Raw genomic sequence first — 22,962 nt, 5'->3', positions numbered from 1 at the left:
ATGTTAAAATTGCAAGTATGCTTTTAAACTTTGAAGAAACTTTTTTTAAAAAATACATAAAAAACATCCTAATCCAAAACATAAGTTAATATAATATAAACACAAAGAGTCATCATTTATGACTTCAAAAAAACATTTAACCACGGTCCAAAAGAAGAAAGGGTTTTATACTAATACTTTCGTTTAGACCTGGCCAAGAAGTGGCATCACACAATATCTGCCATTTGGTTTCTAAACAGGACAGTCCTATCTTCCAATTACCCCCATATTCACTCACCCCAATTTGGTCAACAATTGTGAATGTAAAACAATGTTGGGGTCCTTTTTCACTAATGTGCTTACTTAGTGCATTTTTCATATCAACTTTTTTAATTTTGTACAAATGTTCATATACGAGTTTTTAACTTCCTTTCAGTCTTGCCTATGTAATATGCTTGACAGAAAGAACAGGAAGCCAAATAAACCACACGCATGGTACTGCGTGTGGTTTATTTGGCTTCCTGTTCTTTCTGTCAAGCATATTACATAGGCAAGACTGAAAGGAAGTTAAAAACTCGTATATATGAACATTTGTACAAAATTAAAAAAGTTGATATGAAAAATGCACTAAGTAAGCACATTAGTGAAAAAGGACCCCAACATTGTTTTACATTCACAATTGTTGACCAAATTGGGGTGAGTGAATATGGGGGTAATTGGAAGATAGGACTGTCCTGTTTAGAAACCAAATGGCAGATATTGTGTGATGCCACTTCTTGGCCAAGTCTAAACTAAAGTATTAGTATAAAACCCTTTCTTCTTTTGGACCGTGGTTAATGATGACTCTTTGTGTTTACATTATATTAACTTATGTTTTGGATTAGGATGTTTTTTATGTATTTTTTAAAAAAAGTTTCTTCAAAGTTTAAAAGCATACTTGCAATTTTAACATATTTATTAGTAATATTTATTAGTATAAGTATTTATATTACTATTTATCTTACTATGATTCCCATTTATTATGCATCACATTAGCTTTTAGGGAATGGTATTCAAAGTTATGAATTTTTAAGGAAGTCTTTTATGGAATGTATGTTGATTGATTTTTGGCGCCAAATCTGCTATATATATGTTTTTGCAATGAGCATTAATTGGTTCTGAGGAAGTCTGCTATATGTGGATGAAAGCGCTTAACCTGTGTTTCGTGTGGTTAAAATAAACCTGTGTTTATTTACTGGCTGGTGCGTGGATTACTCGAATTACACTGTTATTGTGCAGCGCAGTGTCCTTGTTCTTTTTCCTGCTCGAGCTACAGAGGTCCGGTTGGCTATATCGTGTTTTTGGGTGTTTTGAACGCTTCATATTCTTCTTTAGTTGTTGTCATGGCTGACCTTGGATCCCCGTCTGCTTCACTGAGCAGAGTTGAATTCCAGGAACTGCATGCGGAGGTTACGTCGTTACAAAACGACGTCAGCAAACTGCTGCAGCTGGTTGCTACACTCACTAGACCCGTTGTGGAAGCCGTTAACACGGAGTCGGCTCCACCGGGTCTAGGTCTCAATCCTACAACGGTTACATCTGTTACTTTAACTTCACCTAACTTGGAGGGTGTGGACATTCAGTTGAGTATTCCGAACGGACAAAAAGTAAGAAATTCGGCAGAAACGCCGCACTTGCAATTGAACATGGACTCTAAGGATGTTGACACTAATCTTTTGGACGACGCGGAATTTACATTTGATTTTAGTCTCTTTCATTCCAGTGAAGAGACACATCGTATGGGTGCCAAGCCTAAACAGCGGGAGATGATGAGAACATATTCTGCAACGGTCAGCAAAGGTGCTGACCGTTACAAAGGTTCTGTGGCGAAAGATACGATATCTAGCCCCTGTGTTAGAACTAAAACACAAAATAAAAAGGGCAAAGGTGCCTCCAATAGCAATAATAAAAGCTATGGACAATATTCCAATGAAGTTATGAGTAATTTTTTGAATGATGACTTTGATTTTGGTTACAACAGTGCCATGAAAGTTGGATATGATGATAGAAATGTGAATTTAATTAATGATTCAATTAAGTCTAAAATTTACCTGCTAGGTAAGAAACTTAACAACATAAAGGGTGCTAAAATAGATAATGGGTACCTAGAGAAATGTTTGAATTTAAAAATTGTGCCCAAAGGACTTAGATTTTTCAAACTACCCTTAGGGGTACAGTTTAACGAGTCGGTGTTGTATAAATTTAACAATTTGTTCGATTTCTTTGGTTTTGAATATATAAAATTGCTAATGAAATTTAATGATGAGAAAATTGGGGGTCTACTTGCAGAAATTGAACAATTGTACAATGAAATCACACAGGACTCTAATTTCCATTCTTGGCAGGAATTATTCAACAAACAGTTTAGAGTGGCCAAATCTAAGGCATATGATATTTACAATAGGAAGTTGGATAAATTAGAAAGAGATTTAGAGGCATATAAATCGCATAGAGCGTATATCTGGCCCCATTGCAATCAGAATAGAATGAGAGCTAATGAGTCGTATTATGATTTAAATAGGGGCAGGAATGAAAGGAGAGAAGAAGATGAAAATTTTCAGGGTGGAAGGTTCCATCAAGCCCCCATATTTCGCAAAAGAAGATAGAAAGGAATGGGGGAGGGCCCCCTAATATTAGTGAGGTGCATGATTTGTTGGTAAGTAAGCCCCTTTTGGTTAGTGAAGTAGATGTGAGTGACAAGAATCCAATTGATGCTATGGCAAGTAATGTCAGCAAATAAGAAGTTATGTACCTACCATAACGTTCCATGTTAGTTGTCTTCTCTCGCCTTCTTTCTTGCTTGATGGGTTCGGAGCCGATCCCTCGGCTCCGACTCGGCACTTGCTTTAGCTCGAGAACTCCTTTTACCAGCTCGAGGCAGCCCCATATCCCATGATGCAAGGCAGGAAGTACCCAGATCTCGTTTGTTGACAAAAGGGCAATAACACCAAGCATAAACAATACTTTCCAAAGGAAGAAGAAACTTACAGATGGAAAAAGGACCAGGTCTAAATGGTCTTTAGCATTATAGTTTCTTATACAAGGTCTGTCCAGGCCAGGGGAAGGAGGGAGGGTCGAAGAAAGAAGGCGAGAGAAGACAACTAACATGGAACGTTATGGTAGGTACATAACTTCTTAATGTTAAGTTGTCAATCTCGCCTTCATTCTTGCTTGATGGGACCGTCCTAGCACCTCTATCCTGGGTGGCTCAATGGAACAAACTCTTGAGGACTGTAGAGCCAAAACTGGCTCTGTCCCTGGAGGCCAAGTCCAATTTGTAATGGGAAACAAAAGTGTGAGGAGTGGCCCAAGTGGCCGCTGCACAAATAGTGTCTAAAGGTAGTCTAGCTTGAAAGGCTGTAGAAGTAGCTAAACTCCTAGTTGAATGTGCTTTAGGTTTTGAGCACAGCTGTTTTCCCCTGATCGTATAAATTTCAGTGATGACCGAAGAAAAGCCATCTGGACAAAGTCACTTTAGAAACAGGAAGGCCTTTTTTATTATCCGCATAGGAAACAAAAAGTTGATCAGATTTCCTAAATTTTTTGTTCTGTCCAAATAATATCTAAGCTGACGGTGGACATCAAGATAATGTAGCTTTTGATCTGCTCTATCTGAATAGTTAGGAAAACATACAGGAAGATCAATGGATTGATTCAGATTGTTTTTTGAAGCGACCTTAGGTAAAAATGATGGATTAGTTCTCAAAGATACTCTGTCTTTGTGAAAAATCAAATAGGGGGGTCGAACCGAAAGAGCATGAAGTTCAGACACCCTCCTGGCAGATGTAATAGCCACTAGGAATAAAGTTTTCCAAGAAAGATATTTCAGGGAACAAGAAACAGCTGGCTCAAAGGGGAAGAATCAAGGATGTCAGCACTAAATTTAAATCCCACTGAGGAGGAGGATTCCTGATTGGAGGCTTTAGTAGGAAAATCCTTTCAAAAGGCCCTGCAGAGTCTATGGGACATAATATTATGATCTGCTATCCCGACATGAAAATTAGAAATAGCAGCCAACTGAACTCTGACTGTGGAAGAAGAGGAGCCTGCATGGAAAATCTCTGCTAAGAAGTCCAGAACTGCCTGAACAGGGGCAGTAAAAGGATCAATATTTTGGGCCTTAGCCCAATAAGAGAAACGTTTCCATTTGCTTGCATAAATCCTCCTGGTAGAGGATTTTACAGAAGCTACTATGATGTCTCTAACTGGGTTAGAGATCAAAGGAAGCCTGGCTAAGGAAGGAAGTGGAGCAACCATGCTGTGAGGTTGAGAGAAGGGATTGACCGGTGCAGCTGACCGGATTGGTGAATCAGTAGATCTGGCACTGGGTCCAGATGCCACGGCTGCACCAAAAGGTGACGATGGAGGAACGGGAACCAAACTTGTCGAGGCCAGTAAGGGGCAATGAGAATCAATTTGGCTCTCAAACGGTAGCTTTCTGGATCACCTGAGGGATCAGAGGAAATGGAGGAAGGCATAAAGAAGTCCCTGGGGCCAATCCTGGGTCAGAGCGTCTCTGGGGATGGCCTGATAGAGGGAAGAGGCTGAAGAAGTCTGGACATTTGCTGTTTTGGGGAGTAGCAAAAGATCGCAACATGGACGACCCCATTCCAGAAAAATCTCTTCCGCTATGGATTGCTTGAGAGACCACTCGTGAGGCATGAGAATAGCTCTGCTCAATCTGTCCGCTATAATGTTGGTTTTCCCAGGGATATGCGTTGCTACCAGAAACCGATGAGAGGAGATCGCCCATTGCCATAGTCTGAGCGCTTCTCGACACAAGGGGTAGGACTTGGTTCCGCCCTGTTTGTTGATATACCAAACTACAGACATGTTGTCTGTGTGGACTGCAATTGTCCCTACGGGAAGAAAGTCGTTGAGGGCTTGCAACGTTAAAAGCACTGCTCTCATCTCCAGGACATTTATGTGCAGATGGTACTCGAACGGTTGCCACGCCCCATGAACCATCCTGCCCTGATAATGACCCCCACCCGATCAGGGAGGCATCCGTGGTGACAGTGGCAATCGGGGACGGAGGTACAAAGCACCTGCCTTGGTGAACCTGAGACGATGTGATCCACCAAGCAAGATGTTCTTTGCATGTTTGTGTCACCAGAATCTGGTGACGCATTGGGAGTTGCTGGTATGACCACTGTGTGAACAGCATCCACTGAAGGAGGCGCATGTAGAATCGAGCCAGGGAAGAAGAGTGATGGCCGCAGCCATAAGACCTAATACCTTTAGAACCATTCTGGCCTGTACCTTTTGCTGGCCAGAATGATCCTGACATGAGTCTGAATGTCTGAAACTCTTTGTTCTGTAAGGGTAGCTGACATCCGAACAGTGTTTAAGTTTGCCTATGAAGGTAATAGACTGGCAGGGCGATAAGGATGACTTTTCGAGTTGACTGAGATGCCCAAATGAGAACAAAGGTCTATTGTGTAATCCCTGGCTTGTATAAGCTGATGCCTGGTGGTGGCTGACAGGAGCCAGTCGTCGAGATACGGAAACACCTGGAATCCTTGACGCCTCAGGTGAGCCGTGACCACTGCCATGCATTTGGTGTACACACCGGTGCGTGTAGTGTGTCCAGAGGGCACGACTCTCAACTGGAAATGACTGGTCCCCAGCCGAAGCGGAGAAATCTCCTGGAGCGTCTGTGAATTTTGATGTGATAGTACGCATCCTGAAGATCTATTGAGCACATCCAGTTGTCCTTCTGTAAGAAGGGCAGAACTGACTGAAGAGTGACCATTCGGAATCTTGTCTTCCTGACAGACTTGTTGAGTCTGCTGAGATCCAATATTGGTCTCCAGTCTCCCGTCTTTTGGGGACCAAAAGAACCTTGAGTAGATTCCGGGCTCTGAATGGTCTATTGTGACTGGCTGAATGGCTCTTTTTTGCAGTAGTTTTGCGATCTCTAACTCTGCAATGTCCCTTAGACCGGGTGGTACATCTGGAAGGGAACTTGAGGGGAAGGGACTTTCCTCGAAAGGAATTATGTAACCCTTGGATATGATCGACTGTACCCATCTGTCTTGAGTGAGGGAATGCCAGGCTTCTGGGTACAGTGATAATCTTCCCCCGACTGCCTCCAAGGAGGGACAGCCGGGCAACACCTCAGGGATGCTGAAAAGGCTTTTCAGGAAGAGACTCCCTGTTGCCCTGGTTCTTCAGACCCCCTCTGCCTCTAGAGCGGCGTCTGTTGTTGTTATCCCCTCTGCCTCTAGGGGTAAACTGACCACGTGAATCCGGCGTGACTCCTTGGGATTTACGGAACCACATCTTGCCACCCTTCTGTCCTTTGGGATAAGGCCTAGAAGGGGTGGAAAATCGGACTCCAACAGCAGAAAGAGTCTTGCCGTCCTGCTCACACCTGGTCAAGGTTTCCTTCACCTGAGGGCCAAACAAAGCTGACCCATCAAAGGGAGAATTTGTGAAGGACGCCTTAAAGGGATCCGCAAAATCACATAGCCGCATCCAGGCTTGGCGTCTAAGAGCCACACCTGTGCCTGCGGCTCTACTCGCTCCATCAGCAGCATAAGATATTAGCCGCATGGAGGAGTTAGCAATGGAATTGAGGGTTCCTAGCTGCGAAGCAATCTTTTCTTGGGCCCCTGCAGCTGTAGGATCCTGAACTACTTCTCCCAGCTCCTTCAGGATATCTCTCTGGAGTCTGGTGAAGTGACAAAGATAATTCAGCAACGATAGCAAAGGTCGCTGAGGAAAACATCCGCTTGCCGTACCTATCCATGGTCCTAGAGTCCTTATTAGGAGGATGGACGGGCACGGAAGGATCTGCAAGTTCCTTTTGGTGGCCGCAGCCACCACCATGGCATCAGCGGGACACCCTTTGTAAGGAATTGTTTGTCACTAGGGGCAGTTATAAATTTAGAAGGCCTCCTAGGGACTGGCTCTACAGAGTCAGGAGCTGTCCATGCCTTCGTGCTATAACCTGCATAAGGGGTCGAAGGCGGAGACACCCAGGAGGTGGAGGGCCGAGATCCAAACGCCTCTAGGTATACTGACTCATCCTCAGAGGGATTGTTGGAGGCCAGTTTCCCTCTGTTTCAGAAGTTCTAGGATGTCTGAGAAGGAGACATCCTCAGAGGGGATCTAGGGATCCCTCTGACTCATCAAAGTCAGTATCCGGTGACAGACTCAGGGGAGTCTACATGCTTCCTCTTACAAGTCCTCTTCCTAGGAGGATCTCCAAACATCAGGAGAATCCTCGGAAGAGGGGAAATTCCCAATGGGGAAACCTGAGGCGGAGGATCTCTGGGTCCTGTAGCAAGAGAAGTGGCAGAGATGTCAACAGGTACAATAGAGGGAGAAGCTACGGGAAGAGACTGCTGACTGATACCAGTGGCCAGTACACTCTTCATCACCTCGAATGCTCCCTCCCAGGCAGGTCCGAGAGACCCGCTCCAAGAGCTAGGAACTCCAGGGCCACCGAAGGAAGTCTCCGAGGCAGATGTCGGAGCCGAGCTCACCAAGGCCGAGGCTCCAAGGGGAAGAGCGGGTTCGACAAGGGTCCGATGCCACTCACCCCCTCGGAGGAGACCATGGAAGCCCGACCACCGAATCCCTCTAAGGAAGAGGAGATAAGAGTAGGGGCTGAAGGAACAGAAGGCAGTATCCGTCCTCCAGCCGTAGCAGTAACCCTGCCCGAAGACTCCAACTCCAAACTCTGGGGTAGAGTTGAAGGAGGAACTGTAACGGGGTGTGGACCAACAGTCGTCTGCTGAGACGGACTGTGTAGCATTTGGGCCAGTACCTGTGACTTGAGCAATCTACTGACCACTCTCTCTAGGTCATGGTCTGACAACCTGGATGACCTTGAAGATCGGCTCCGATGGCTCCGCTCCGATAGAAGAGGCGAGGCCGGAGCCGAAAGTATCGGCTCCAAGGAAGGAGACCTCGACCTCTTCCTGGAATGGGTCATCGGAGCCGATATTATTGATCCTGTCGGCACCGATTTCTCGGAGCCGGCAGAACGCCTCGATGTATCGGCTCCAGCCGGAGCCGATACAGCCACCAGAGTAACGGTGTCGGAGCCGATCGGAGCCGACACCGATGCCTGTGCCACATGGGTGTCGGAGCCGATTGGAGCCGACACCGATGCCCGTGCCACGTGGGTGTCGGAGCCGGTCGGAACCGACCCCACAGTGGTCAAAACAGATTCGGCACCGATAGCCATCGGCGCCGAAGGCTTAGTAGATCCAGAATCGGCTCCAGCCGGAGCCGATCTCGACTCTATACGAGTCGGAGCCGAGGCCACAGGCTTAGAAACAGAAGCCTGGGTCTTGGCAGATTTTGTTGATTTTTGTGGGGCCGACTTAGCCGGAGAGCCCTCCGGCTTAAGAAGACCCCTCAGAATCAACTTATTCCTTCTCTCCTGCAGGACTCTCTGGCTGAAGGAGTGACAAATAGCACAGGAGTCCTGCAGGTGAAGAGGGCCTAAACAGTACAGGCAAGAAGTGTGACCGTCTGTCAGAGACATCTTCTGACAGCACGAGTCACACTTCTTAAAACCTGAAACCCTCTCTTTAGACATGGTGCCCAAAAACACACACACACCAGTCCAATTAAATTAAATTAATCCCAAAAGGGGATATAGTAAATTAAACCAACACACACACCCTAACAGGGGGGGGATGGGAAAGGGAATTAACTGACTAAAAAAATTTAAAAGAGACAGGGATTTCTGTCAGAAAAATTAAGTTTAAAGTTAAACTATCAATATAAAAAGTTTTTAAGTAAAAAGGGGCTTAAAAGTCACAAAAGTGAATTACTTACCAGGAGCTGGTAAAGAGAAGACCTCCCAAGCGAAGCGGCAAACGAGATCTGGGTACTTCCTGCCTTGCATCATGGGATATGGGGCTGCCTCGAGCTGGTAAAAGGAGTTCTCGAGCTAAAGCAAGTGCCGAGTCGGAGCCGAGGGATCGGCTCCGAACCCATCAAGCAAGAATGAAGGCGAGATTGACAACTTAACATGTATCTGTTCATTCTTTTTCAGGTTTTAAAGTGTATAACTTCACTGATGTTTGTATTACACAGGAATTCTTTACCTTGTTTAGTAAGGGAATGAAATTCATTCCATCAGCTAGATTTAACGTGTTCGATACTATAAAGGAAGTCAAGTTGTATTGCTGGAGACTTCAGCTAGCATTGCAGTTTAAAGATGTTACAAGGGATGGTTCACCCAAAAGATTAGCTAGGAAAAGTGCCTATATTCCTGTAACTAATGTGCAGGTTAGCAATTATGAGAGAATGGTATGTAAAGACATCTATCACTTGTATGGAAACATTCGGAGAGATCCATGGTACTCTTCACTTTTTTGTGACAATCTTACCAAGGGAGAGAGATTGTGTTTGGACCAGGTAGTGGCCAATAGCGAAATTAGAATTATGAAACAGGACAAGGGGGGTGGTTTAGTTATATATGATACCAATGTTTATTGTAAAGCTATTCAAGATATTCTTTTCAATTCTGGTAATTATGAAGAGGTTTCTCTCAACCAGATTAACATAGGATACCATAGAATAGATTTGACTATTGAGGAATATCTATTAGATAATCGCATTACGAATGAAGTGTATGAATTCATAAGAACTGAGCACCCTGTGATGTCCAGAATAGTTGGCATCCCTAAAATCCACAAAAGTGTTGAAAATCCCCCCTTCAGACCTATTATTTCCGGTTCGAAATCAAAAACATTTAATATAGGGGTTGCTATAGACCATTGGTGTAAACATGTATACAATAATGTTCCCCATTTAACTAGGGACTCTTGGGATTTTTTAAGTAAATTAAAACGAGATATATGGTCTCCTGATTTGACGTTTCTTACGATAGATGTTCAGGAATTGTTTTCCTGTATTCCCAACACTATAGGCCTTGAATATTTTGAAAATAGTTTGAAAAAATATTCTGAACTTACATGGGACAAAATATGTTTAATATTAGATATGATGGGACTTGTTCTCTCACACAATTATATACAGTTTCAAGGAGAATATTTCAAACAAATTCGAGGAGTAGCTATGGGGGCTTCCTGTGCCCCCATATTTGCTAATCTCGTTATGCTTGAGTGGGAGGATGTATTTGTTATGCCTAGTGGTTATTATAAACATATTGCCCTATACACTCGCTTTTTGGATGATTTATTTATCATTTGGAAGGGACCTGTAGAAGATATACCTAGCTTCATTGCATATATCAACAGTACCACAAGCTTTTTAAGATTTACATATAAAGTGGAGAAGTTAGGTATACCGTATTTGGACACATACATTAGTAATTCAAATGAAGGATTTATGTCCAAAATCTACAGGAAATCTACCTTCTCCAATGATTATATCCAATTTGGCAGTTGTCACCCCCCTCACATCTTTAGAAATGTACTCAAAGGGCAATGCATTTGTGTTGCAAGAATGTGTTCTACTAGACAGGATATGGAAGATCAGATGAGGACTGTTGCAGAGATGTTTTTGGTAAGAGGATATCCAGCGACTATGGTGGAAGAAGTGACAAAATATGTGATTAGACTATGGGGGGACAGATTTGTTCCACTTTTGGGTAGTACATTTGTAGATAAGAACACCCAAAAGCAAGTTGTAAGCAATAGAAGGAATGTGTGTGTTATCATGTTCAACCCTTATTCCAATTTGATTAAGGAGATTTTAAATAGGCATTGGGATTTATTTTCAAGTTCTGAAGATATTGCTACAGTATTAGGTGACCATCCCATTAGTGTGTATAAAACTTCAGTTAATCTCAAGAGAATTATTGAAGGTGGAAAGAAAAAGGAATTTAGGAAGAATAAACATGAACACACCAGCAAATGTGGTAGTTGTAGGTATTGTCAGTACATTAATGTTAACAAGACTATTAAATTGTGCAACAAAAATAGAACCATATGCTACGGTAGAAAAGGGAACTGCAATACCATGCGTGTGGTTTATTTGGCTTCCTGTTCTTTCTGTCAAGCATATTACATAGGCAAGACTGAAAGGAAGTTAAAAACTCGTATATATGAACATTTGTACAAAATTAAAAAAGTTGATATGAAAAATGCACTAAGTAAGCACATTAGTGAAAAAGGACCCCAACATTGTTTTACATTCACAATTATTGACCAAATTGGGGTGAGTGAATATGGGGGTAATTGGAAGATAGGACTGTCCTGTTTAGAAACCAAATGGCAGATATTGTGTGATGCCACTTCTTGGCCAGGTCTAAACGAAAGTATTAGTATAAAACCCTTTCTTCTTTTGGACCGTGGTTAAATGTTTTTTGAGGTCATAAATGATGACTCTTTGTGTTTATATTACATTAACTTATGTTTTGGATTAGGATGTTTTGTATGTATTTTTTAAAAAAGGTTTCTTCAAAGTTTAAAAGCATACTTGCAATTTTAACATATTTATTAGTAATATTTATTAGTATAAGTATTTATATTACTATTTATCTTACTATGATTCCCATTTATTATGCATCACATTAGCTTTTAGGGAATGGTATTCAAAGTTATGATTTTTTAAGGAAGTCTTTTATGGAATGTATGTTGATTGATTTTTGGCGCCAAATCTGCTATATATATGTTTTTGCAATGAGCATTAATTGGTTCTGAAGAAGTCTGCTATATGTGGATGAAAGCGCTTAACCTGTGTTTCGTGTGGTTAAAATAAACCTGTGTTTATTTACTGGCTGGTGCGTGGATTACTCGAATTATACTGTTATTGTGCAGCGCAGTGTCCTTGTTCTTTTTCCTGCTCGAGCTACAGAGGTCCGGTTGGCTATGTCGTGTTTTTGGGTGTTTTGAACGCTTCATATTCTTCTACAGATACATATAGAGGCATAATGTAACTAGGTGAATGCATTCGTGCTCAGACACATGCATAATGTCTGGAGACACAAGATGCAAAGCTCTATAAAGTACATAAATGGTTGCATGTCAATACAGGTCAGATTTATGTACTGCTGTTTGTATTACGCAAACAATGCAGAGAACACAACAAACTTTTGTTTGTGCAGCTACAAAGGCATTTACTATCCACAGATTCAGCAATAACTGTACACATAAGAACAAGACAACACACTTGTCATTAAACTGCAAATGAGCTTCTCTTACCTTTGTGAGAGATAGTGGGCGCACTTCACCAACAGGTTCATACAGTGCACTGCAACAATACCCATTACAAGTAAACTTATAGGACCAAGCTAATGGGAGAAAAAAGGACAAGTAAACACGATGGGTCCACATAATTCATGACATAGCTTATCACAAATGAAATTACAGTAAATGGAATTTACCACACCATACAAAAATATGTATGACTTTTTTCTGTTTTTATCATTTATTCACTGGGTAAAGGAGGTATTTTTTCAGCTATGACCTGGGCCTGCAAATGTTTAAGTAGTACATGTAATATCCATTTCAGATAATTTTTAGTGTAGCAAATTTGCATGCAAGTTGGGAGGAAACCAGCATATTCACAAAACAATATGCAGAAACATTAAACATGTAAAACTCTGCACAGACAATACCCAGAGGACAGGCTTGAGCTGCAGACCCAGGAGTCGTGAGGCAGTGATTCCATTACTGAACCACTCATAGCAAGATGTGCTAAAAATTAACAAATATAAATGAAATTTGACATACACCTATCACAAACTATAAAGAAAGTACACAAAAACTAGGTACACTTTAGAAATTAGCAATTTCCAACCAACATTAGCTTAGCCTTTGCAAAAATACACCTACTCTCCACTCTCGTCTACTCTTCAGATATTCACCAATCTGAAGAATTCAGACCCAGGTAAACTGGAAGCTTGTTATAATAAAATCGCAACATTAGCTAGAGACTCTTCATATCGAACACACCACTGTCAAACCTTGAAACAACTTTCCTGGCTAGAGCTACCACATCTACTAACTTATAATCAGCTATCTGCTCAAAAACTATTTTACCAGCTGGGGGGGTTCCAAAACATAACTGAACCTCAATCCAGTAATCGAGTATTATGGTCCACTAATAAATCTTTCTTAGGTTCATAGGTGTGTATTAGGCTAATGGCCCTGGAGCCTTTATAAGCCTAGCCCATAGGATTACCCTGGTATTGTGCCAACCCCTACCTTAGTTCCCAGTGCCTCTGTCGAGTAAAGCCACTGGAGTGATCCCTGGGGTGAATTTTCTATTTTCCATCCACTCATCAAGATTTCTCTTGAAGAGGGCCAGTGAGGTGCTCTGCTCGACATGTATGGGAAGTATATTCCATAGCATGGGCAGTCTCTGTGTTATGAACCTGTCCCTGCAGCATGTTCTGTTGATTGTGACAATGAGGTTGAGGTCTCTGGAGTGTGTGGTGCAGAGGGATTGGGATTTGTTTAGATGTAGCATTTCTAACAGAGCTGGGTCAGACATGGCTTTGTAAGTCAAGCAGAGATTGCCTCCAAGTAGGCGATATGAGACAGAGAATAGTTGGGAGTTTTCTAGTCTGTCCATATAGGACAAATGTTTAAGGCCTAGGATCCTCTTTGTGAGGTACTTTTGCGGCCTCTCCAGTTGTTGCAGGTGTTTAGTGAGGTGCATGCCAAATGGGGCACTGTACTCAATGATTGGACTAATGCAGGAAGACTAGAGGGAGACAATGACCTCTCTATTCCTGGATGCCAAACCCTTAGTAATGAGATGTGCCACATAGAAGGAGTTTCTGACAACAGTGGCAATGTGGTGGTCAAAAGAGAGGTTGCTGTCAACCTGTGTTCACAGAGCTCTTATAATGCCTTCTGTGTTCAGTGGACTACTATCGATGTGGTAATTCATGGGAACCGGGTTTTCCCAAAGGGGATGATGACACATTTTTTGGCATTGAGCTTAAGGCCATGGTTCTGACACCAGTCGTCGCTGTCAGTGAGGCCTTTCTGTCGGATGTCAACATCACTTGGGGAGTTAATAATAGCGCCCAACTTGCAATCGTCTGTGAACTTTGTCAGCTTGAGTCCCTTCATGTTGGCCTGGACTTCAGAGAAGTAGATACCAAACAGGAGGGGACCCAGGACCGAACCCTGTGGGACTCCACTTGTGACTGGTTGGCAGTCTGACTTGGAGTCAGCTACTTTCACACGGTGGGTTCGACCTGTAAGCTAGTTTGCAACTCACCTAGCGATATAGGGGTTGATGCCTAGCTTAGTGACTTTTTCTATGATTCCTGAGTGGGGAATGGTATCAAAGGCCTTGGCCAGATCAAGGTAGGCTGCATGAACCACCTTGACTTCATCCACAGCTCTGGTTACTGACTCAAAGAAGTTGACCAAGTTGAGCAGGCATGGTCTACCCTTCACAAAACTAAACTGTGTGGGATCCAGAGTTTGGAGATTCCCTATATCCTTGCTTATTAGGTCCATGATGATGCATTCCATAGCTTTGCATAGCAGACTCATCAGGCTAATGGGGCAATAGCTCACAGGGTCTGTAGTCACTCCTCCTTTGTGGAGAGGGATGACTGTAGCAGTGTGCCATTCGGTAAGGACAAAGCCTGAGGTGAGGCTGTGACTGAACAGGGCCCACAGGTGAGGTGCCAGTTCACTCTATAGTTCATGAAGAACACAGCCAGGGATATTGTCAGGTCCCATAAAAGTTGTATTCTTGGCCTTGAACAGTGCTGTTTTAACCTGTGCAGCAGTAACACTGGGTGCCTGGCAATCTACAGGTATTGTAACTGGTCCCTTTGGGGGGTAAAGTTGGCACTGAATCTGTCAGCCAGTATATTGGCAATATCTGTTGGCTTGGAACAGGAGGTACCAATGTGCAGTAATTCAGAGCAAATCTGGGTATTGCCATGGACATTCTTTACATAACTACAGAAGGCCTTGTGGTTTTCTTTACTATCTGCTGCAATTCTGTTCTCATAGCTAGCTTTAATGGATTTGATGAGGGATCTCAACTTTTTGTTGAGGTTGATAAGGGAGTTTTTCCAGTCTTGGGACTTCACCTTATTCCACATCAGTTTCCTCTTTCTGTTGTAGAATTTGTTTATGGCAGGGGACCACCAGATTGGCTTCCCTTTTTTGGAGGAGAGCATCTTGGTTCTATTGGGTATGCCGAGATCCATGCATTTGTGTAAGTGTTCGTACAGTGCATTGGTGTATGATTTGGCGGTCATGCAACTGATCTCCATTTGCATGGGTGCCGTGAAGTTAGCCACATCTGTTTTTCAGAGCCCAAAGTTAGCTTTGGAGAAGCTTTTCACGGTGGTTATCTTTGGGGGTGGGGGTGGGAGGGATGTGGATTTCCAAGGTGATTAGATTGTGGTTGGATCGAACAAGGGAGGAATTGACTATTGGTGTAGAGCAATGGTCGCCCATGTTAGTAATGACCAGGTCAGGGATGTTGCTACCTCTAGTGGGGGTAAGTATGAGCTGGTCCAGGGCATTGGAATTAATAAATTCCAGGAAACGTTGGGCAAGTATATTGGTACGCGAGTAGTTTTCCCAGTTAATGGAGGGGTAGTTGAAGTCGCCCAGTATGAGAGAGTTACTTTGGACCCTAATATTCTCCAGGGTGCTTAGGAATGTGGAGTGTGAGTCTTAGGACATGGTTGGGGATCTACAGCAGGCTACGACCTGAATCACAGTCCTACCCAATGTTAGCTACACCTGAAGTATCTCAGATGCGTTATACTGGGCTACCAGTATGGAGGTGTGTGCATCCTTTATAAATATGGAAACACCACCGCCTTTGGCGCTTCGGTCCAAGTTCTGGGGCTAAAAGGTGTGGAATGAGTTATAGCGTAGTAGTGCAGGGGTGCTTTCTGCTGCCTTGAACCAGGTCTCTGTTACGGCACAAATGTTCATGTTCTCCATTTTAAGGAGTGCTTTGAGTGAGTGCATTATGAGATTTAGGCTTCTAGCATTGAGCAGCATGACCCTCAGATTGCATTTGCTAGTAGCTGTTACTAATTTGGTCTTTGGAACACCGCCTAAAAAGGCACTATAGTGGTGGCAAGAGCCTTAGCCAGTATCCGGAAGCCTAGGGATGACAGACGCAGGCCATCTCTGGCAAAGCATCAAGGTCTGTCAATCATGTCATCCCAGGCAGACAGATACTGGATCCCCTTAGAATGACACCAGATACTTAGCCAATTGTTGAAATCAATCATTTTCTGCTTGTACTGCTGTATTACTCTGGGTGATGGTAGGATGCTGCTCAAGGCTAGGGGTCATACCCGCCTGGGCTACATAGTCCAAGAGCTCCTCCGTGTCTCTTTTCATGTAGTCCAGGGAGGTATATCTTAGGTCATTCACACCCACATGTACAATAACAATGTCATATTTGTACCTGTTGTTGAGGGACCTGAGTTCGTGAGTTATGTGGTGGATCCTGGCACCTGACAGGCAGCTGTTACTTTCTCCTTATTCAACCTAGTGAGGGGGACATCAGTGTGCCTCACTATCACGTCACCTATGACTAGTGTGTTGGGAATGCTGTTTGGTTGAGTGGCACACTGTTTAGGAGAGTCATGTGTCTCGTTATTAGTGTTGTGTTGTGGTGGTCAAGTGCGTTTCTGCCTTGGAGGTCTCTGCTGTTTGGGTAGATTTTTATTGACAGCATCCGTAAAAGTAGGTGTGTAGTTTGTGTTTTTATGTGAAGGCAGTGCTGGTGTGTGTTCTGGAGGGCTATGTGTTCCATGTGGTGTGGTGCAAGTGTTAATCTTCTCCTCTTGACCATCTATTCTGGTCTTGGCTGGAGGTTGCATGGCTTCCAATTTAGCTATATAAGTGCATCTCTAGCAACTCTTGAGTGTTGGGGGTGTAAGAGGAGAGGGCTGTCAGTGTACATCAGGCAGTTGCTACATTGTCTCAGGATGCTCAAGTTCACCAGGTCAATAGGAGAAAGTACAGGAAACTGACTTTTAGACATGCCTAGAGGAGTGGGTACTAAAAACAAGTACTGGAGCTGTTTCCTTGTAGAACGTTTAGTGCTGGTAGCACTTTTTTGTGCTACAATAACTGCTACAAGAAGTCTGGTAAAGTGCTAGACTAATAAGCTAGTAAAAGTGCAGGACAGGAGATAACTGGTAGATCTACGGGAAAAATTGAAAAGCAGACTCTGGCATCACTCAGAAGCTTACAAACCATCCTGGATACAGCAAATCTGTATCTGGACTAGACTAGTTACAGGAAGGCAGAAAACAAGTGCAAACCCAGGCTTTTAAACCAGAAAGTTGAAAGAGATGGAAAAACTGCCCAAACAGCCAATAAACTACAATTTCTGGGCGAGAAACCACTCCTCTTGTGGTAGATAGGCTACTTAGTACTTACCACTCCCACTGATACTCTACATGGCTTCTCTCCAACACAGAAAGGCTTGGGGGGCTCAGAAGCTTACAAACAGACCTGGATACAGCAAAACTGCATCTGAACTAGACTAGTTACAGGAAAGGCAGCAAACAAGCTTAGAATTTTTTTTTACATAAAAGCAGCTAAAACAGCACTAAAACAATTCAAGTGCAGTGCAAGCTAGCACACTTGAGTGTGTAGCAGTATTAAAGCAAATACAGTTTAAATAAATGCAATTCAAAATGTATTCTGAACTGAATTCAATTATTGTTTTATTCAACTCTGAACAGTTAAAACTTGCCAAAAAATATACTTATCAGCTGTAAAGCACACTCAGTCAGAACACAGGGAGATTCTAGGAAAGATTTTTTTTTTTTTTTTTTTTTTTTGTGGAACGGGGGAAAGGAGGAGCAGAAGGTAACTCAAGGTTAAGAAACTAGGTGGGTTGGCTTTCTCAAATGTTCTCTCTGTATTAGGTAGAATGAGCTAATGACACTGGACTGGGAGGAGTGTCCCAAATCAAATTTACAGTAGGGGCGGGCAACTGCAAAGCCACCAAGTATACCAGTTATATGATACACTCCTTGGCAGGAAATCAGAACAAACACAAATATACGTTTAACAAATGGAGACAATTTCCAGTTAATACCTCACACACAGTGAAACTAGCTAGAAAAGATTTACAAACAGTGTGACAGTAAAAACCTTATTTATCAGGCCCTGTGAGTCAGACAATTTCAGTACAACCATGCAGATTAGTTTATAGCTATAAAATACAGTAAAAAATAAATATGCAGCAGACAATAAAAGTGCTATAAATATCTATAATAAGCAATAACTAGTAAAAATAAGCAAAAAAACAGGATACTTAATGTTATATATCACAGATCAGATTTTTGCCCAGCGCCCTTCCTCCAATTAGCGCAAAGCTAAGAATACTGCTGAAGACTCTCTTTTTTCCAATCACATAGCAAAAATCTGGAACTCACTCCCTCAAACACTGAGAACTACTTCTAACATTGTTCCTTTTTATAGTTACTTAAAACTCATTTACCTAGTGCATGGCTCTGCTCATATAATAGTCCAGGTTAGCTTAGTCCTTCTACAATAGACCTCATTATCCCACACAAGCTATATCTGTCAAAACTAACCTCTACTTTTAGTACACTAACAGACCTAACATCACCATCACTTACTGTCTTACACAACGACCCCTACGTTGCCTTCAAAAACTCAACTTTTTCTCTTTTCATAATTTCAAAATACTATAAACTATCAATTATATAACTCAGAACATTTCTAGCTGAAATTCTCTGTATACAAGGATTTGTGTGTGTATTCAATGCTTTTTTTGCTTTGTTAATCTGTACTCATGACTGCAATAGGGAAGAGTGACTCATCGTATGTAATATACAATTAATTGTATGTATTTTATCTTTATCTCTGTCAAGCTTTACCATATTTGGATTCTACATATGTAAATATAATCTTTTATTTCTCCTTCTTACACTTGTTGATTGTATGTGGTGCTTTTCTCCCTGGGCCTCCACTGAAAATGGATTTTACCCAGTAGGGATTTCCTGGTAAAAAAAAAAAAAAAAATGTAAAATAAATAAAAAATAAATAACTAAAGTAAAATAGAATAAAAGGAGGTGCACAGATATAGCATACCATTGGGTAGTTTAGGCTACATTCAGAGACAGACAACAGAATCACCATAATGTTTGTTAACATTATTAAAAAAAGTCTTGCTCATTCCTTTTCTAAGAGATAATTTACTTTTGCAATTCATTTTGAAACCATCGCAGAGTATCAGTAGTTTATCAGGTGAAGTGATAAACTGTCAGTAACTACTTAACCTGCAAACCATGGCTTGATTACTGCGACTTCATTCTGCATACAGTACAGCTCTGAAGAAATCACTCACGTATAGTAAAGCTCCCGAGACAACATTAAAACCATAGTTAAGCACAATGGATTTCATTTTAGAAGAATGCATAAACAAAAATATCTTGGTTATACTATCTCAGCTGTATGTCTGATTACTGCTTACCTTGCCATTTTACATAGTCTGTCGGACTACCCTTACATTCTCTAAGTACATTCGCTGACTATGTACACAATGCTTTTGCACCTGCAAACACAATGTAGTCAGTATCCACCCTTAATGGTCTACACTTGAGTGATAACTGTAGCTGTCATTACAAAGTACAGTTTTGTACCTACCATAAATGTAGATGTTCGAGGATTCCCTTGCTGCAGTCCTGACTATTGGGTATAGTCCGCGTCCCAGTCGGCCCGAATAGCAGAGTATAAGGCTGACGTCGGTCATGGCGCCTTAGACTGACGTCAGTACGTCAGGGTACTAATGCGCATGACCGACGTCATTTCCTCAGTCTTTTCTTGCCCCAGATGTCAGAAGACCCAAAAAGACAAGTCCCAAAAACAACCTGCACCAAAAACATGTACAATATATACAGCAATATATACAAAAATATAAACATGTAAACTCACCTACACAACCACCCTGAAACACAGAGGGAAGGAGGGAGGGTAAATTGGACTGCAGCAAGGGAATCCTCGAACATCTACATTTATGGTAGGTACAAAACTGTACTATGTTCTTCGCCTTCCCTTGCTGCAGTCCTGACTATTGGGTAGAATCCCAAAGCAGAGGTAAGGGAGGCTGGCAAATTATAAAGCAGCAGGAGCTGACAACATGCCTTGTAAAACAGCTGTGGCAAAACCAGCCCTAGTCTTAGAGTATATAGGCAGGTGATAATGCCTAGAGAAAGTATGCACTGAACTCCAAGTAGCTGCTTCCAGAATATCCTTAGTTGCCACCCCCCTTAGAAATGCTGTTGAAGTGGCAGTAGCCCTAGTGGAATGAGGCCTAATCCCAGCTGGAACCTCTTTGCCATGATGGGAATAACAAAATGCAATGCAAAAGCCAATCCACCTAGAAATAGTTTGTTTTGACACAGGCTTGCCCTGTGAACTCAAAGCAAAAGAAACAAGTAACTGCTGAGACTGCCTAAAATCTTTAGTCCTGCTCAAATAATAACGTAATTGCCTGTGTACATCTAAAGTGTGCAAAATCTTTTCCCCTTTATTTTGAGGATCTGCAAAAAACGTAGGCAAATGAATAGTTTGGTTTAAAGCCACACTAGAAACCACCTTAGGCATAAAGGAAGGATTAGTACGTAATGAAACCCTGTCCTTATGGAAAACCAAAAGGGCTCTACTGCCATAAGGGCCTGCAACTCAGACACCCTTCTTGCAGAAGTAATAGCCAACAGAAAAGCAGTCTTCCATGACAAATATTTCAATTCAGCAGTAGCTGCAGGCTCAAAAGGTTGTAGAGTAAGTTTTTCCAACACAAAATTGAGATCCCAAGCAGGAGTAGGAGCTCACGTGGGGTCTTATATTCTTTGCCCCTCTAAGAAACTGCTTGAACAAAGGATGCGAAAACAAAGGTGGGTCACAATCATAGTGAGCTGAAATTGCTGCAGCATGAATCTTTATGGAAGAGAAGGACAAACCTTTGTCCAATAATTCAGTAAGATATTGAAGAGCCACACTCAAATTAGGCTCTGAAATCTCCAAATTCTTTGCTGTACTCCAAAATAAAAATCTCTTCCATTTTTCTGCGTACACTCTCCTAGTACTAGGCCTTCTAGCTTCCATAATCACATTTAAAACTTGTTGAGGAAGCTGAGACCTGCTGTGCTTCAACACAGAATATGCCAAGCTGTGAGATGAAGAGATTGAAGCTTGACATTGAGCAGATGACCGTCCTTCTGAGATAACAGATGAGGAATCAGAGGTAAAGGCCATGGAGGCTTCGTTACAAGACTCCTTAGAAGTGGGTACCAGTGTTGCCGAGGCCAATCTGGAGCTATCAAAATCATCCTTGGCCTGTCTTGTCTGACCTTTAATAATACCTTTGGAAGAAGAGGCAGAGGTGGAAAGGCATAGACATGAAGGTTTTTCCAACTGAAAGACAGAGCATCCACTTTCCAAGCTGTGTGATGAAACCCCTTTGTGCAATACTTTGGCAGCTGGTGGTTTAGTGGAGAAGCGAACAGATCTATGTCTGGAGTTCCCCATGACACTGTCAATTTCTGAAATACATGAAGATCCAGTTTCCACTCGTGGGGATCCATGATTTGTCTGCTTAATACATCTGCTAGGGAGTTCTGTGCTCCTGGCAGAAACCTTGCCTGAAGAGTCAGTTGCAGGCTTAACGCAGTCTCCCATAAAATCATTGCTTGCCTGCATAGAGGATAAGAATGTGTTCCCCCTTGCTTGTTGATGTACCACATGACAGTTGTGTTGTCTGTTAGAATCAACACCTGCCCTGGAAGAAGTAACTCCTTGAACGCCATCAGTGCAAACTGGACTGCTAACATCTCCTTCATGTTGATATGTAGATGCTGTAGTCTGGCAGGCCACTTGTCTTGTATCCACTTTCCATTTAGATGAGCTCCCCAAGCAGTGTCCGAGGCATCTGTCGTTAAAATCTGACTCGCCTCTGGCCGGGTCACAGAAAGTCCCTTGTTTAGGTGACATTCCTGAGCCCACCACAAGAATTCCTTTTGAAGGCAAGGTATTATGTGAATGACAGTGTCGAAACCTTGGCAGTGCTGTGTCCATACATTTTTGAGATACCATTGCAGCTTCCTCATATGCAGTTTGGCATTGGGAAGCACCAGAATACAAGATGCCATGAACCCTAATGCTTGAAGGACTGTCCTTGCAGTCAGCACGGACTGATGAGATAGTTGATGGAAGTAAAGTGACAGACTCTTTTGTTTGTCCGGGGTTAAAAGGCCATCTGGGCTGCTGTATTCAGTCTCACACCCAGAAAGCACATGTCTTGAGAGGGTACTAGACTGGACTTTATTTCGTTCACAGAATACCCTAGGCATCTTAGCACTGCTATGACATATTCCAGATGCTGTAGAAGGTCTTCCTTTTCTTGAGCTAGAATCAGGCAGTCGTCCAAGTAAGGATAGATGTGAATGCCTTGAAGCCTGAAGTAAGCTATCACTGGAGCCAGAACCTTTGTGAATACTCTGGGCGCAGTAGATAAGCCAAAGGGCAATGCAGAGAACTGATAATGAAAATCTCCAGTTCGAAACCGCAGATACTTTCTGCAACTTAGCCTTATAGGCACATGAAGGTAAGCTTCCTTGAGATCCAAAGTTACCATCCAGTGATCCTTGCCCAGCAGAGGTAACAGTTGCTGTAATGTCAACATCTTGAACTTGGGAATGTCCAGATAAGTGTTGAGGATAGATAAATCCAAAATTGGTCTCCACGTGTTCCCCTTCTTTGGTACTAGGAACAGGCGAGAATAAAATCCGAAGCCCCTTTCTGATACAGGGACTGGCTGAATGGCCCCTATCTGGAGTAACTGAGAAACTTGCTTGTGAGCCTCTTTTCTTTGTGGAGGAGGAACATCTGGCATGCCTTTGAAAGGAGGCATTGTGTGGAAATAAAATCTGTAACCGTGATGAATGATATCCAGCACCCATCTGTCTTGAGTGATTAAATCCCAATTTTCTTTGAAGAGAGACAATCTTCCTCCCAA

The 22,962-nt window shown here is 42.6% G+C and overlaps 1 protein-coding gene across 6 annotated transcripts in view; it reads right to left on the bottom strand.

Moving 5' to 3' along the window:
* The window catches only part of LOC122799976 (proton-coupled amino acid transporter 1-like), a 1,348,908-nt gene that overhangs the window by 949,671 nt on the left and 376,275 nt on the right, over positions 1 to 22,962 (bottom strand). For all 6 annotated transcript variants that reach the window (XM_044069408.1, XM_044069412.1, XM_044069406.1 and 3 more), the window contains one exon: positions 12,156 to 12,244. In XM_044069408.1, coding sequence (XP_043925343.1) covers positions 12,156 to 12,244 — 89 coding nt within the window. The remainder of the gene's footprint in view (positions 1 to 12,155; positions 12,245 to 22,962) is intronic.

The sequence above is a fragment of the Protopterus annectens genome, chromosome 4.part0, assembly GCF_019279795.1.
Source record: "Protopterus annectens isolate FY-2018-M chromosome 4.part0, PAN1.0, whole genome shotgun sequence".
Classification (NCBI taxonomy): domain Eukaryota; kingdom Metazoa; phylum Chordata; order Ceratodontiformes; family Protopteridae; genus Protopterus; species Protopterus annectens.
Note: the sequence above shows the minus strand (reverse complement) of the source record. Positions and strands in the feature narration are given on the sequence as shown.